Below are 16,685 nucleotides of genomic sequence, written 5' to 3' on the forward strand. Positions count from 1 at the left end.
CAACTCCCGGCAGGCCTTGCGAGCGCCCTCTTCGCCCCCCCCCCCCCCATCAGCACCGTCGCCTGGGCCGCGAGCCTAAGCGGACTATAACTCCCGGCAGGCCTTGCGAGCGCCCGCCTAATTCCCCCCCCCCCCCACACCGTTCCCGAGGCCGAGATGAACTACATCTCCCGGCGGGCCGTGCGGGCGCCCTCCCAATCAGCTCCGTCGCCGGGGCCGCCAGGCTGAGTGGACTACAACTCCCGACAGGCCTTGCGAGCGCGCTCCTCGCCCCCCCCATCAGCACCGTCCCGAACCCGCGAGCCTAAGTGGACTACAACTCCCGGCAGGCCTTGCGAGCGCCCGCCTAGTCCCTCCCCCACCTGCACCGTTCCCGGGGCCGCGCGCCGAGATTCATTCATTCATTCAATCGTGTTTATTGAGCGCTTCCTGTGCGCAGGGTACTGTACTAAGCGCTTGGGAAGCCCAAGTCGGCAACATCTAGAGACGGTCCCTACCCAACAACGGGCTCACAGTCTAAAGGGGGGGGATGAACTACAACTCCCGGCAGGCCTTGCGACTACCCTCCTAGTCCTCCCCTCCTCTCCCCAAAGTGCACGGCTCCCGGGGCCGCGCGCCGGCCGGGATGGCCCGTTCCCGGTTCTCTGCAGACAGTGTAGGGAAAAAAAGCAGGGAGGAAACGGGAGGGAGCCGTGCTGGCGGCGGGGCCGGGATAAGGTGGGCGCGGCCAGGAGCGCGATTGGTGGAGGCCGGCTAGGTGGGCGGGGCCCGGTGGACGTATCCCGGGTCGCGATTGGCGGAGGCGGGCGCAGGGGGCGGGGCCTTGGGCGCGATTGGCTGAGGCGAGTGGGAGGGGCCAAGAGAGGTGGGCGTGTCCAGGCGCACGGTGGGCGTGTCCTGGGGCGCGATTGGCGGAGGCGGACTGGGTGGGTGGGGCCAAGCGCGCTGGGCGTGTCTTTGCGCAAGCTGGGAGTGTCCTGGGGCGCGATTGGCTGAGGCGGTCTCGATGGGTGGGGCCTGGGGCGAGGTGGGCGTGTCCCGAGGCGGGCTTGGTGGGAGGGGGCCAAGATCGGTGGGCGTGTCCTTGCGCGCGACGGGCGTGTCCTGAGTCGCGATTGGTAGAGGCGGGCTCGGTGGGAGGGGCCAAAGGGGGTAGGCGTGTCCTTGCACACGGTGGACGTGTCCTCGGGCGCGATTGGCGGAGGAGGGCTCGGTGGGCGGGGCCAGGAGCGGTGGGCGCGTCCTTCCGCACGGTGGGCGTGTCCTGGGGCGCGATTGGCGGAGGCGGGCGCGGTGGGCGGGGCCTGGGGTGCGGTGGGCGTGCCCTGAGGCGGGGTCGATGGGAGGGGCCAGCAGCGGTGGGCGTGTCCTTGCGCACGGCGGGCGTGTCCTGGGTCGCGATTGGCTTAGGCGGGCTCGGTGAGCGGGGCTAAGGGCAGTGGGCGTGTCCTGGGGCGCGATTGGCGGAGGCAGGCTCGGTGGGAGGTACCAGGAGCGGTGGGCTTGTTCTTGCGCGAGGCGGGCGTGTCCTGGGTCGCGATTGGCTGAGGCGGGCGCGTTGGGCGTGTCCCGGGTCGCGATTGGCTGAGACTGGAGCGTGGTGGGCGGGGCCTGGGGCGCTACGGGCGGGGCCTGGGTCGCGATTGGCTGAGGCGGGCTCGATGGGGGGGGCCAAGAGCGGTGGGCGTGTCCTTGCCCGCGGCGGGCGTGTCCTGGGCCGCGATTGGCGGAGACGGGCGTGGTGGGCGGGGCCTGGATCGCGATTGGCGGAGGCGGGAGCGGTGGGCGTGTCCCGGGTCGCGATTGGCGGAGGCGGTCGTGGTGGGCGGGGCCAAGGGCGATGGGCGTGCCCTGAGGAGGGCTCCATGGGAGGGGCCAAGAGCGGTGGGCGTGTCCTTGCGCACGGTGGGCGTGTCCTGGGGCGCGATTGGGTGGGTTGGTGGGAGGGGCCAGGAGAGGTGGGCGTGTCCTTGCGCGCGGCGGGCGTGTCCTGGGTCGCGATTGGCTGAGGCGGGCGCGTTGGGCGTGTCCCGGGTCGCGATTGGCTGAGCCGGGAGAGTGGTGGGCGGGGCCAGGGGCGCGACGGGCGTGTCATGGGTCGCGATTGGCTGAGGTGGGCTCGATGGGGGAGGCCAAGAGCGGTGGGCGTGTCCTTGCCCGCGGCGGGCGTGTCTTGGGGCGCGATTGGCGGAGGCGGTCGCGGTGGGCGGGGCCTGGGTCGCGATTGGCGGAGGCGGGAGTGTGGTGGGCGTGTCCCGGGTCGCGATTGGCGGAGGCGGTCGCGGTGGGCGGTGCCAAGCGCGATGGGCGTGTCCCGGCGCGCGGCGGGCGTGCCTTGGGGCGCGATTGGCGGAGGCGGGCGCGGTGGGCGGGGCCTGGGTCGCGATTGGCGGAGGCGGGAGTGTGGTGGGCGTGTCCCGGGTCGCGATTGGCGGAGGCGGTCGCGGTGGGCGGTGCCAAGGGCGATGGGCGTGCCCTGGCGAGCGGCGGGCCTGTCTTGGGGCGCGATTGGCGGAGGCGGGCGTGTGGTGGGCGTGTCCCAGGTCGCGATTGGCGGAGGCGGTCGCGGTGGGCGGTGCCAAGGGCGATGGGCGTGTCCCGGCGCGCGGCGGGCCTGTCTTGGGGCGCGATTGGCGGAGGCGGGCGCGGTGGGCGGGGCCTGGGTCGCGATTGGCGGAGGCGGGAGTGTGGTGGGCGGGGCCAAGAGCGGTGGGCGTGTCCCGGCGCGCGGCGGGCGCGTCCCGGGGCGCGATTGGCGGAGGCGGGCGCGGTGGGCGGGGCCTGGATGGCGATTGGCGGAGGATGCAGCGTGTGGGCGGGGCTTGGGCCGGTGGGCGGGGCCCGGGGTATTTATAGGCTGGTCCGCGGCGGGCCGCGGCAGTTGGTGCTGGGCGCCCGTCGGCGTCGCAGCGCCGCAGCCCCCTTCCCTCCCGGGGCCATGGGGGACCCGCCCGCCGGGGACCTCAACTCCAACCGCCGCACCGGGGACCCGCAGCTCGACGCCGCCGTGGACCAGTGGCTCCGCTGGGACAAGGTCGGTGGCCTGTCCCCCTCCCCTCCCCTTCTCCCCTCCTTTCCTCTCCTCCCCAGCAGTAATCAGCATAATTAATGATAACGGCATCTGTTAAGCGCTTACTACGTGCCCAGCGCTGTTGTAAGCGCCGGGGGAGACACAGTGTAATCGGGTTGCCCACCGTCTCCATCCCCATTTGACAGATGGGAGAACTGAGGCCCAGAGAATAATAATAATAATGATGATGATGGGACTTGTTAAGCGCTTACTATGTGCCCAGCGCTGTTGTAAGCGCCGGGGGCGACACAGTGTAATCGGGTTGCCCACCGTCTCCGTCCCCATTTGACAGATGGGAGAACTGAGGCCCAGAGAATAATAATGATGATGATGGGACTTGTTAAGCGCTTACTATGTGCCCAGCGCTGTTCTAAGCGCCGGGGGAGACACAGTGTAATCGGGTTTCCCACCGTCTCCATCCCCATTTGACAGATGGGGGAACTGAGGCCCAGAGAATAATAATAATAATGATGATGATGGGACTTGTTAAGCGCTTACTATGTGCCCAGCGCTGTTGTAAGCGCCGGGGGCGACACAGTGTAATCGGGTTGCCCACCGTCGTCATCCCCGTTTGACAGATGGGGGAACTGAGGCCCAGAGAATAATAATAATGATGATGATGGGACTTGTTAAGCGCTTACTATGTGCCCAGCGCTGTTCTAAGCGCCGGGGGAGACACAGTGTAATCAGGTTGCCCACCGTCGTCATCCCCGTTTGACAGATGGGGGAACTGAGGCCCAGAAAATAATAATAATAACAATGATGATGGCATTTGGTAAACGCTTGGTACGTGCCCAGTATTCATTCATTCATTTAATCATATTTATTCATCATCATCATCATCATCATCAATCGTATTTATTGAGCGCTTACTGTGAGCAGAGCACTGTTCTAAGCGCTGGGAGATACAGGGTGATCAGATTGTCCCCCGTGGGGCTCACAGTCTTCATCCCCGTTTGACAGATGGGGGAACTGAGGCCCAGAGAACAACAATAATAATAATAATAATGGCATTTGTTAAACACTTGGTACGTGCCCAGAATTCATTCATGCATTTAATCGTATTTATTGAGCGCTTACTGGGCGCGGAGCACTGTTCTAAGCGCTGGGGGAGACCCAAGGCGATCAGATTGTCCCCCGTGGGGCTCACGGTCTTCATCCCCGTTTGACAGATGGGGGAACTGAGGCCCAGAGAACAATAATAATAATAATGGCATTTGTTAAACGCTTGGTACGTGCCCAGTATTCATTCATGCATTTAATCGTATTTATTGAGTGCTTACTGGGCGCAGAGCACCGTTCTAAGCGCTGGGGCAGACCCAAGGTGATCTGATTGTCCCCCGTGGGGCCCACAGTCTTCATCCCCATTTGACAGATGGGGGAACTGAGGCCCAGAGAACAATAATAATGATAATAATAATGGCATTTGTTAAACGCTTGGTACGTGCCCAGTATTCATTCATGCATTTAATTGTATTTATTGAGCGCTTACTGCGTGCAGAGCACCGTTCTAAGCGCTGGGGGAGACCCAAGGCGATCAGATTGTCCCCCGTGGGGCTCACAGTCTTCATCCCCATTTGACAGATGGGGGAACTGAGGCCCAGAGAATAATAATAATAATAACAATGATGATGGCATTTGTTAAACGCTTGCTACGTGCCCAGTATTCATTCATTCATTCAGTCGTATTTATTGAGCACTTACTGTTGCACAGAGCACCGTTCTAAGCGCTGGGGGAGACCCAAGGCGATCAGATTGTCCCCCGTAGGGCTCACAGTCTTCATCCCCATTTGACGGATGAGGGAACTGAGGCCCAGAGAAAAGAAGAATAATGATGATGGGACTTGTTAAGCGCTTACTATGTGCCCAGCGCTGATCTAAGCGCCGGGGGAGACACAGTGCAATCGGGTTGGCCACCGTCTTCATCCCCGTTTGACAGATGGGGGAACTGAGGCCCAGAAAATAGTAATAATAACAATGATGATGGCATTTGGTAAACGCTTGGTACGTGCCCAGTATTCATTCATTCATTTAATCATATTTATTGAGCGCTTACTGTGAGCAGAGCACTGTTCTAAGCGCTGGGAGATACAAGGTGATCAGATTGTCCCCCGTGGGGCTCACAGTCTTCATCCCCATTTGACAGATGGGAGAACTGAGGCCCAGAGAATAATAATAATAACAGTGATGATGGCTTTTGTTAAACACTTGGTACATGCCCAGTATTCATTCATTCATTCAGTCGTATTTATTGAGCGCTTACTGTGCGCAGAGCACCGTTCTAAGCACTGGGGGAGATTCAAGGTCATCAGATTGTCCCCCGTGGGGCTCACAGTCTTCATCCCCATTGACGGATGAGGGAACTGAGTGAGGCCCAGAGGAAAGAAGAATAATGATGATGGTATTTGTTAAGCGCTTACTATGTGCCCAGCACTGTTCTAAGCGCTGGGGGAGACACAGTGTAATTGGGCTGGCCCCCATGGGGCTCACCGTCTTCATCCCCATTTGACAGATGGGGCAACTGAGGCCCAGAGAATAATAATAATGATGATGGCATTTGTTAAACGCCTGGTATGTGCCCAGTATTCATTCATTCATCATTCATTCAATCGTATTTATCGAGTGCCTACTGTGTGCAGAGCACTGTTCTAAGTGCTGGGGGAGATACAAGGTCATCAGATTTTAATAATAATGATGATGGCATGTGTTAAACGCTTGGTATGTGCCCAGTATTCATTCATTCAATCGTATTTATCGAGCGCTTACTGTGTGCAGAGCTGGGGGAGATACAAGGTGATCAGATTTTCCCCCGTGGGAAAATCTCCACAGTCTTCATCCCCATTTGACAGGTGGGGGAACTGAGACCCTGAGAAGAAGAAGAATAATGAGGATGATGGTACTTGTTAAGCGCTTACTATGTGCCCAGCACTGTTCTAAGCGCTGGGGGAGACACAGGGTAATCAGGTTGTCCCCCGTGGGGCTCACCGTCTTCATCCCCATTTGACAGATGAGGGAACTGAGTCCCAGAGAATAATAATAATAATAATAATAATGGCATTTGTTAAGCACTTACCATGTGCCCAGCACTGTTCTAAGCACTGGGGAGGATACAAGGTGATCAGATTGTCCCCCGTGGGGCTTACAGTCTTCATCCCCATTTGACAGATGTGGTCACTGAGGCCTAGAGAATAATAATAATAATGGCATTTGTTAAGTGCTTACTATGTGCCAAGCACTGTTCTAAGCGATAGGGGAGATACAAGGTGATCAGATTGTCCCCCGTGGGGCTCACAGTCTTTATCCCCATTTGACAGATGAGGGAAACGAGGCATCGAGAAGTGAAGTGGCTTGCCCAAGGTCACACAGCAGACAAGCGGCGGAGCGGGATTAGAACCCAGGTCCTCTGGCCGTCACTAGGTCACGCTCCTTCTCTGCAGCCTCCACAGCCCCCACAGCATAACAATAATAATCATAATTAATGATGATGATGATGGTATTAAGCGCTCACTATGTGCCACACACTGTTTTAAGCGCTGGGGTAGATGCAGGGTAATCAGGTCGCCCCACGTGGGGCTCACAGTCTCAATCCCCATTTTCCAGATGAGGGAACCGAGGCACGGAGAAGTGACTTGCCCAAGATCACGCAGCTGACAAGGAGCTGTACTCGCCAAGCGCTTACTGGGTGCCGGGCACCGTACTAAGCGCTAAGCTTATCTGGTCGGGCACGGTCCAGGTCCCCCACGGGGCTCACGGTCTTCATCCCCATTTGACAGATGAGGGAACTGAGGCCCAGAGAAGTGAAGTGGCTTGCCCAGGGTCACCCAGCAGACAAGTGGCCGAGCCAGAATTAGAACCCACATCCTCTGACTCCGGACCACGCTGCTTCTCTGCAGCCTCCCTGCTGCTGCCGCCGCTGCATCTGTGAGCCCGTTATTGGGTCGGGACCGTCTTTATATGTTGCCAACTTGTACTTCCCAAGCACTTAGTACAGTGCTCTGCACACAGTAGGCACTCAGTAAATACGATTGAATGAAACCGAGCTGTGTCTGGAGCGCCCGTAGGGTGCGGAACATTGGGCTAGCGCTCGGGAGACCCCCCAAGACCGCAGAATGGACAGGGGGAGTTTCCCCCACCCACAGACAGCTTACAAGCACTCGATCATCATCATCAATCGTATTTATTGAGCGCTTACTATGTGCAGAGCACTGTACTAAGCGCTTGGGAAGTACAAATTGGCAACATATAGAGACGGTCCCTACCCAACAGTGGGCTCACAGTCTAAAAGAGTATTTAATGAGCGCTTACTCCGCGCAGAACACTGTACTAAGCACTTAGAGGGCACAACATACTACTTAGAGCTCACCTCCTCCAAGAGGCCTTCCCAGACTGAGCCCCCTTTATCGTCTCCTCCTCCCCATCCCCCCTGCCCTACCCCCTTCCCCTCCCCACAGCACCTGTATATATGTTTGTACAGATTTATTACTCTCTTTTACTTGTACATATTTACTATTCTATTTATTTTATTAATGATGTGTGTATAGATATAATTCTATTTATTCTTATAGTATCGTCGTTTTGTTTTGTTTGTCCCCCTCCTTCTAGACTGTGAGCCCGTTGTCGGGTAGGGACAGTCTCTCTATGTTGCCGACTTATACTTCCCAAGTGCTTAGTCCAGTGCTCTGCACAAAGTAAGCGCTCAATAAATACGATTGAATGAATGAACGAACATAGCAGACCTACTCCTTGCCCACAGTGAACATTTACAATCACTCCATCTTTCATTCGTTCATTCAGTCGTATTTATTGAGCACTTACTGTGTGCAGAGCACTGTACTAAGCGCTTGGGAAGTCCAAGTTGACAACACAGACGGTCGCTACCCAACAGCGGGCTCACAGTCTAGAAGGGGGAGACGGGCAACGAAACAAAACACGTTCATAAGGGCTGTGGGGCTGAGGCAGGGGTGACTATCAAGTGTTTAAAGGGTAAAAGATTCATTCATTCAATCATATTTATTCATTCAATTGTATTTATTGAGCGCTTACTATGTGCAGAGCACTGTACTAAGCGCTTGGGAAGTCCAAGTTGGCAACATATAGAGATGGTCCCTACCCAACAGCGGGCTCACAGTCTAGAAGGGGCAGAATAAAATAATACATATATTCATTCATTCATTCATTCAATTGTATTCTTATTTAGTGAGCACTTACCATGTGCAGAGCACTGTACTAAGCGCCTGGGAGAGGACAGCAGAGGCAGCAGACACATCCCCTGCCCACAGGGAGCTTTTACAGCCCATCAGCTGTATTTATTGAGCGCTCACCTTGTGCAGAGCACTGGGGAGTGTCCAGTACTACCCAGCGCTCGCTTTTAAAATTTTGCATGTTTTAATCATCATCAATCGTATTTATTGAGCGTTTGAACAAATAAATAATAAATCATTTTTTGAATAAATAATCGTATTTATTGAGTGTTTGTATTTATTGAACGTTTTAATGAGCTAGGCTGCTCGGCTTGGCTATCCGTCGGTATTTCCTCTTCCAAGCATCGGGTGAACCGGAGAACCTGGTACCGCCCTTGTTGTTTAGCGTCGTGTTTTGCTCGTCCGCTGGCATTTTATCAGAGCATCCTGCTCCTCTGACTCTATTTCCAGATGATTTTAATCGAATGTGCCTTTTTAGGCAGGATTGGCCATTCTAGAATTCTCTATCACAGTAGCAGAAGAGGTTGGTCCGGGAGGAGCATCATCATCGTTTTAATGTGGAGAAATTCCTCATCCTGTATTAAAAGAGGCTGGGAATGGCCTTAAAGCAATATGTGCATCGATTATTTAAAGCTCTCCGTTTTGAGAAGGTATTGGAAACAAAAAAGAAGCAGATTTAAAGGAGGGAAAGAGAACCCCTTTCTATACCGTGTGAATAAGGAGTCACTAGCTTAAGATAACAATTGACTGAAAGGAATCAGGCTTCGGAACAAAGAAAGAGGAATTTTTAAACTTACGTAAGAGTATTTTAGCTCGAGAAGGCTCTGGAAAAATGTTTCTGTTTAGGGGTTAGATCCGGATGAATCTCGGAAATAGTCTTCCCTTCTCTAAAGCCTTCTAGATTCGATTAATATCGAAGAATGTGGTTTTTTTTTTTTTTACGTATCTCGGTAATCCTTTGGGTGAAATTGGTCATTCTAGGTTTGTGGGGATCATATCTTTATGGAGGTTCCTGTCTTTAAATCTGGGTTATAATCTGGTTAAGAGAGACATTTATCTGGTATCGGCAAATGGAAATTTAATTCGAGACCAAGTTATTATCCAGTGTTAATGGTTTCCTTGTCTTTGATTTCTCACAACCTTTACAAGTAAGAAAAGTGAGGGATTGGAGATGCGATTCAGTTTAGATACTGAAAACTCAGTGTTTTGCATTTCATTCATCGTAAAGGGAGGCTTTCTAGCCTAGACCAGAAGCAAAATAGAGGAATTTTAAAAAGGCAAAATTGACACAGCCAGCAAACATTCAGTGTCGCGTCGTCCGGCTTGAGCAGCAGTTCGATTACGATGATTTAAACCTTTTTAGATGCTTCACCTGGCCCTGGCAATTAGTCACCAAAAATCACGCACTGAACGTCTGTGCCCAAATCCCTTTTGCTAAAGTCTTTTGAAGAGTCTTTGTTAAACGGGCGCTCGTTGTAATTAAAAACTCAGTTGGACGGGAACCCCATCCGACCAACGGAGAGGGCTTCGGGGTCGAAACCAGAGTAGGATTCAATATCCTCGACAGATATATTAGCGGCAAGAGCGTAACCCGTGAATTGACCGCTCATCGGCTCTGGAATGCGTGACCGCGGTTTTCTAGAAACCTCCTCTCTGCTCCGGCCTATTTATTGATTTTTTTTTTTTTCCGATTTCTTGGTCCTTTTGTGTCCTGACACCTCTCAGGCTCCTTGAACTCCTTTTATGTTGATTGTGTCCGATTTGTCTTCCGAATCAGGCTGGAAACTCCTTCTTTGTCTGCAGTAGTTGCGGAATCAAGGTGGCCGCGGTGAGGGGAAGGAGGAAGGGTAATGGCAAAGCTCCAGTATAAGAGCTGGGGAAAGAAAGGGGATTGACTGAGGGCATGCCCACCCCCTTGACCTAATGAAGGGATTTGGCCCGGAGGAAGGGGAAGAGAAATTTGTACCCGTTTCTCCTTTTTTTGGCCCTTTTTTCCCCATCTCCCTCCCTGTTATACAGTCATTTTGGTCCTAACACATCATGTCCCCACCCATTCTTCAGGAAGAGGGACCAGGGCGTTTCCAGCGGATTGGAATGCGAAGCGCTACATAGGATATGCCAGTGAAGGTTGGTTTTTTGTTTTTTTCCCCCAAAAGGCACAGAGTCCCCAGTGGTTTCCCCATCTGCCCCTCCCCGAGTGCGGGAAGATTTAGTCACCAAGCAGGCAGGCACTATTTAGGAAAAAAAAAAAGTGCAGAGCATCCTGTGGGGATCTGTGAGTATTGGATTTTTTTGGCTTTTCTGGAAAACTCTTTTTCGGTGCTCGATTAGGATGATTAAAAAAAGGGGAATCCTGCCTTTCCGTATTCCATTCTTTCCTTTCTCTCCTCCAGGATGTCTGGTGATGCAGCAACATGCCTTCAGTAGGAGCCACAGTAAGCGCTCAAACACGATCAATTTATTGATTGATTGAGGATTGATTGATCCTTTCTAAGCATCTCCCTTCTAGACTCTAAATTTCTGGGCAGGGACCATGTCTTCCAAATCTGTTATAGCATCCTCTCCCAAGTGCTTAGTACAGTGCTCTGCCCATAGTAAATGCTCAATAAATACGATTGATTTGATTGTTTCTCTGAAGTCACACTCTTCAAGGTCTCTGTAGACTGTAAGGCCCTGGTGGTCCTGAATATGATGATGATGATGGCATTTGTTAAGCACTTAGTATGTGCCAAGCACTGTTCTAAGCGCCGGGGGAGATACAGGGTAATCAGTTTGTCCCACGTGGGGCTCACCGTCTTAATCCCCATTTTACAGATGAGGGAACTGAGGCACAGAGAAGTGAAGTGACTTACCCAGAGTCACCCAGCTGACAAGTGGGAGGGTGGGGATTCGAACCCACGTCCTCTGACTCCGAAGCCTGGGCTCTTTCTACTAAACCACACTTCTACCTATTCCGTTGTATCGTATCCTGCCAAGCTTTTGGTACAGTGCTCTTCACAAAGCACTCAAATATGAGTGATTGACTTCATTCAATTATATTTATTGAGTGGTTATTATGTGCAGAGCACTGTACGAAGCACCTTTTTTTTAATGGCATTTATTAAGCACTTACTATGTTAAAAGCACTGTTCTAAGCGCTGGGAAAGTACAATAGAACAATAAACGACACATTCCCTGCCCACAACGAGCTTACAGTCTAGAGGAGCCTAAAGTTTAGAGGATTTGATTAGATTGCTTCTCTGAAGCCTCTTGCTTCAAAACTCTCTTAGATTGTAAGCTCCTGGTGGGTAGGGAAAGTGTCTACCAATGCTGTTCTATTGTACTCTATCAAGCACTTAATAATAATAATAATAATGACAATAATAATAATAATGATAACATTCATTCATTCATTCAGTCGTATTTATTGAGCGCTTACTGTGTGCAGAGCACTGTACTAAGCGCTTGGGAAGTACAAGTTGGCAACATATAACAGTGGTAACAGTGGTCTTTGTTAAGCGATTACTATGTGTCAGGCACTGTAGTAAGCGCCAGGGTGGCTACAAGCAAATCGGGTTGGACGCAGTCCCCGTCTTGCAGAGGGCTCACAGTCTGGATGCCCATCTCACAGATGAGGCACAGAGAAGTGAAATGACTTGCCCAAGGCCACACAGCAGACGAGTGACGGAACCGGGATTAGAACTCATGACCTTCCGTCTCCCAGACTCGTGCTCAGTGGAAAGAGACCGGGCTTGGGAGTCAGGGGTCGTGGGTTCCGATCCCGGCTCCGCCACTTGTCAGCTGTGTGACTTTGGGCAAGTGACTTCACTTCTCTGGGCCTCAGTTCCCTCATCTGTAAAATGGGGATTAAGACTGTGAGCCCCACGTGGGACAACCCGATCACCTTGTATCATCATCAATCGTATTTATTGAGCGCTTACTATATGCAGAGCACTGTACTAAGCGCTAGCCCAGGGTTTAGAGCAGTGCTTGGCACATAGCGTTGTGGATGTCTTGTCCCGCCACCTTCACCCGTTGGTCCGAGAGGGGCGGCTCAGCTGTCGCGTTACCCTGGTGGAGCCGAAGAGCGGAAAAGGAAGGAAAGTGGCCATCTGCCCGTCGGCCCCAGTGGGGTATGAGTGACAAACAGCCCCGGCCCCCCTCCACTGCCTGGTTTTTATTGGGTTAATAATGATGGCATTTGTTAAGCGCTTACTATGTGCAGAGCACTGTTCTAAGCGCCGGGGGGATACAGGGTGATCACGTTGTCCCACGTGGGGCTCACAGTCTTCATCCCCATTTTACAGATGAGGGAACTGAGGCTCAGAGAAGTGAAGTGACTGGCCCAAGGTCACGCAGCAGCCATGTGGCAGAGTCGGGATCGGAACCCATGACCTCTGACTCCGAAGCCCGGGCTCTTTCCCCCCGAGCCACGCTGCTTCTTACACACACAGCCAATTAGCAACACGGGTGTGTGTGTGTGTGTGTGTGTGTGTGTGTGTGTGGGTGGGTGTGGGTGCGCGCCTAATCGCCAGCTCCTGTGTTTTGTCATCGAGTAGACGGCCGTTTTCCGTCGGTTGAACCCCTGTTTTCTGTCATGGGGTAGACAGCCGCCTTCCGCTCGAGGGACCTAGCGCGAGAGGCCAGGGCCTGTGTAGGAGGCGGATGTGTGGCCTTGCCCAAAATGGAGTCGGTCTTGCTTTGCACAAAAATTGGGTCAATTTTGTCGTGTAAGCGCTCAACAAATACCATAATTATTGCTATTATTACCCGTCTCTCCTCTTCCAGTCCAGAAGCGGGTAGGGAAGCCTGAGGGCGGCTGAGATGCTCCCCAAGCATCCCGGAGTTGGAGGTAGGGGATGCCGAGTGAACCATTGTTCACTCAATTAGGAGGCCTTCCCAGACTGAGCCCCTTCCTTCCTCTCCCCCTCGTCCCCCTCTCCATCCCCCCCATCTTACCTCCTTCCCTTCCCCACAGCACCTGTATATATGTATATATGGTTGTACATATTTAATACTCTATTTATTTATTTATTTTACTTGTACATTTCTATCCTATTTATTTTATTCTGTTGGTATGTTTGGTTCTGTTCTCTGTCTCCCCCTTTTAGACTGTGAGCCCACTGTTGGGTAGGGACTGTCTCTGTATGTTGCCAATTTGTACTTCCCAAGCGCTTAGGACAGTGCTCTGCACATAGTAAGCGCTCAATAAATACGATTGATTGATTGATTGATTGAACCATTGTCCACTGGGCTTTCTATCTTGGACCTCATTTGCCCCCCTACCCTTTCTCAAACGATTAGAGTGTCTGATCGGCGTTTCCCCAGAGAAGCAGCGTGGCTCAGTGGAAAGAGCGCAGGCTTTGGAGTCCGAGGTCGTGGGTTCAAATCCCGGCTCTGCCAGTTGTCAGCTGGGTGACTTTGTCAGTTCCCTCGTCTGTAAAATGGGGATGAAGACTGTGAGCCCCCCGTGGGACAACCTGATCACCTTGTAACCTCCCCAGCGCTTAGAACAGTGCTTTGCACGTAGTAAGCGCTTAATAAATGCCGTCATTATTATTATTATTATTATCGACCCCCGGCCCACGTCCTCCCCCAGGCCCAGAATGCCCTCCCTCCGCACATCCGCCAAGCCAGCTCTCTTCCTCCCTGCAAAGCCCTCCTGAGAGCTCACCTCCTCCAGGAGGCCTTCCCACACTGAGCCCCCCCTTTTTTCCCCTCTTCCTCCCCGCCCCACAGCACTTGTGTATATTTGTACATATTTATTACTCTATTTTATTAATGATGTGGCTCAGTGGAAAGAGCCCGGGCTTGGGAGTCGGAGGTCGTGGGTTCTAATCTCGGCTCCGCCACTTGTCAGCCATGTGACCTTGGGTAAGTCACTTACTTTCTCTGTGCCTCAGTGACCTCATCTTTCAAATGGGGATGAAGACTGTAAGCGCCACGTGGGACAACCTGATTGCCTTGTATTCATTCATTCATTCAATCGTATTTATTGAGCGCTTACTTTGTGCAGAGCACTGTACTGAATGCTTGGGAAGTACAAGTCGGCAACACATAGAGACGGTCCCTACCCGACAACGGGCTCACAGTCTACTCCAGCGCTTAGAACAGTGCTTGGCATATAGTAAGCGCTTAACAAATACCATCATCATCATTATTATTATCTATAATTCTATTTATATCGATGCTGTTGATGCCTGTTTACTTGTTTTGATTCATTCATTCGATCGTATTTATTGAGCGCTTACTGGGTGCAGAGCACTGTACTGAACGCTTGGGAAGTACAAGTCGGCAACACATAGAGACAGTCCCTACCCAACAACGGGCTCACAGTCTACCCCAGCGCTCAGAACAGTGCTTGGCATATAGTAAGCGCTTAACAAATACCATCATCATCATTATTATCATCTATAATTCTATTTAAATCGATGCTATTGATGCCTGTTTACTTGTTTTGATTCATTCATTCATTCGATCGTATTTATTGAGCGCTTACTGGGTGCAGAGCACTGGACTAAGCGCTTGGGAAGTACAATGTCTGTCTCCTGCCCCCGGTCTAGTCTGTGATCCCATTGTGGGCTGGAATTGTCTCTGTTGCTGAATTGTACTTTCCAAGCGCTTAGTACAGTGCTCTGCACATAGTAAGTGCTCAATAAATACGATTCATTGAATGAATGAAAAGCCTGCAAGTAGCTACTAAGCAAAAAGTGCTTCCCTGCACAGCACCTGTATATATGTGTATATGGTTGTACATATTTATTACTCTATTTATTTATTTATTTATTTATTTATTTATTTTACTTGTACATTTCTATCCTATTTATTTTATTTTGTTGGTATGTTTGGTTCTGTTCTCTGTCTCCCCCTTTTAGACTGTGAGCCCACTGTTGGGTAGGGACTGTCTCTATGTGATGCCAATTTGTACTTCCCCAGCGCTTAGTACAGTGCTCTGCACATAGTAAGCGCTCAATAAATACGATTGATTGATTGATTCCCTTTAATACTGTAGCTTCCCTGAAGACGTGTTGTTTCGATGGACCCAAAACTGGCACATGGCTAGAGCAGATTATTTTTCAGGGTCAACAGTGGCTGTCTAAACTGGCTACAACCGACTCCGCCATGAAACTGAAATACTTTCCTCATTTCTGCGCTCGAGCAGATTTTGGGCAAAGGTTCAATTTCTTTAAAAAGAAATATGTTCTTAAATCACACTCGTTATTAGACCTGCTTTTCGAAAAAGTGGTGTTCAAGGGCTTACTGGAGATGCCAGGCATTGTGTTAAGCGCTAGGGTAGACACAAGCTAATCAGGTTGGACACAGTCCATGCAGCGTGGCTCAGTGGAAAGAGCATGGGATTTGGAGTCAGAGGTCTTGGGTTCAAATCCAGGCTCCGCCAACTGTCAGCTGGGTGACTTTGGTCAAGTCACTTCACTGTGCCAGTTCCCTCATCTGTAAAATGGGGATTAAAACTGTGAGCCCCCAGTGGGACAACCTGATCACCTTGTCACCTCCCCAGCGCTTAAAACAGTGCTTTGCACATAGTAAGCACTTAATACCATTATTATTATTATCATTATTATTACTTTGGTCCAGCAAATTGTATGGCTACACTACCAGAACAATTGCAGGTGGAGGTGGGGCGGCCTGAGAGAGATGTGTCCTACGGGTCTGAGACGACGGCGTCATACGAGATAAGACCTGAGGCAGAGAGGAAATGAAGTGGCTTGCCCAAGGTCACACAGCTGGTTAGTGGCAGAGCCAGGATTAGAACCCTGGTCCTTTGACTTCCGAGCCTGGCACTCTTTCTGAGAAACAGCGTGGCTCAGTGGAAAGAGCCCGGGCTTTGGAGTCAGAGGTCATGGGTTCAAATCCTGGCTCCACCAATTGTCAGCTTGGGCAAGTCATTTCACTTCTCTGGGCCTCAGTTCCCTCGTCTGTAAAATGGGGATGAAGACTGTGAGCCCCCCGGGGGACAGCCTGATCACCTTGTAACTTCCCCAGCGCTTAGAGCAGTGCTTTGCACATAGTAAGCGCTTAATAAATGCCATTATTATTATTATTATTATTATTTCCAGTAGGCCATGCTGCTTCCCGGAGGAAGGCAGATTTTCAGAGTCTTTGTTTCCAAGTGCATCCACTACTGAGTTCCGATAATAATGATAATGATGACATTTATTAAGCGCTTACGATGTGCAAAACACTGTTCTAAGCGCTGGGGAGGTTACAAGGCGATCAGGTTGTCCCACGGGGGGCTCACAGTCTTCATCCCCATTTGACAGATGAGGGAACTGAGGCCCAGAGAATAATAATAATAATAATAATAATGATGGCATTTATTAAGCGCTTACTTACATAGAGAGACGGTCCCTACCCAACAGTGGGCTCCCAGTCTAGAAGGATTAGAACTCCGAATCCCAGGATTGAGCTCTTTT

The 16,685-nt window shown here is 51.9% G+C and overlaps 2 protein-coding genes across 2 annotated transcripts in view; one reads left to right on the forward strand and one right to left on the reverse strand.

Annotated features, from left to right (window-relative positions):
* Positions 1–753: 753 nt before the first annotated feature.
* LOC119943952 (proline-rich extensin-like protein EPR1) lies at positions 754–2,940 on the reverse strand. Its single transcript, XM_038765173.1, has 3 exons — positions 2,867–2,940; positions 1,905–2,781; positions 754–1,851 (listed from the first exon to the last, which is right to left on the reverse strand). The coding sequence occupies exons 1-3, from the start codon at positions 2,938–2,940 to the stop codon at positions 754–756; spliced, it is 2,049 nt and encodes a 682-aa protein (XP_038621101.1).
* Positions 2,905–16,685, forward strand: part of PGM2L1 (phosphoglucomutase 2 like 1) — a 92,749-nt gene continuing 78,968 nt past the window's right edge. The window contains exon 1 of the mRNA XM_038742625.1: positions 2,905–3,034. Within this exon, the coding sequence (XP_038598553.1) occupies positions 2,939–3,034 (96 nt within the window). The 5' untranslated portion in view covers positions 2,905–2,938. The remainder of the gene's footprint in view (positions 3,035–16,685) is intronic.

The sequence above is a fragment of the Tachyglossus aculeatus genome, chromosome 2, assembly GCF_015852505.1.
Source record: "Tachyglossus aculeatus isolate mTacAcu1 chromosome 2, mTacAcu1.pri, whole genome shotgun sequence".
Classification (NCBI taxonomy): domain Eukaryota; kingdom Metazoa; phylum Chordata; class Mammalia; order Monotremata; family Tachyglossidae; genus Tachyglossus; species Tachyglossus aculeatus.

Excerpts from the sequence above, each read along its gene's own strand:
- LOC119943952 (XM_038765173.1), bottom strand. The coding sequence starts at position 2,940 with ATGGCCCCGGGAGGGAAGGGGGCTGCGGCGCTGCGACGCCGACGGGCG. Across the intron at positions 2,782-2,866 it reads ACCAACTGCCGCGGCCCGCC|GCCCCGCCCACCGCGCCCGC; the intron begins GCGGACCAGCCT and ends ATCGCCATCCAG. Across the intron at positions 1,852-1,904 it reads CGCCCCAGGACACGCCCACC|GGCACGCCCATCGCCCTTGG; the intron begins GTGCGCAAGGAC and ends AGCCCTCCTCAG.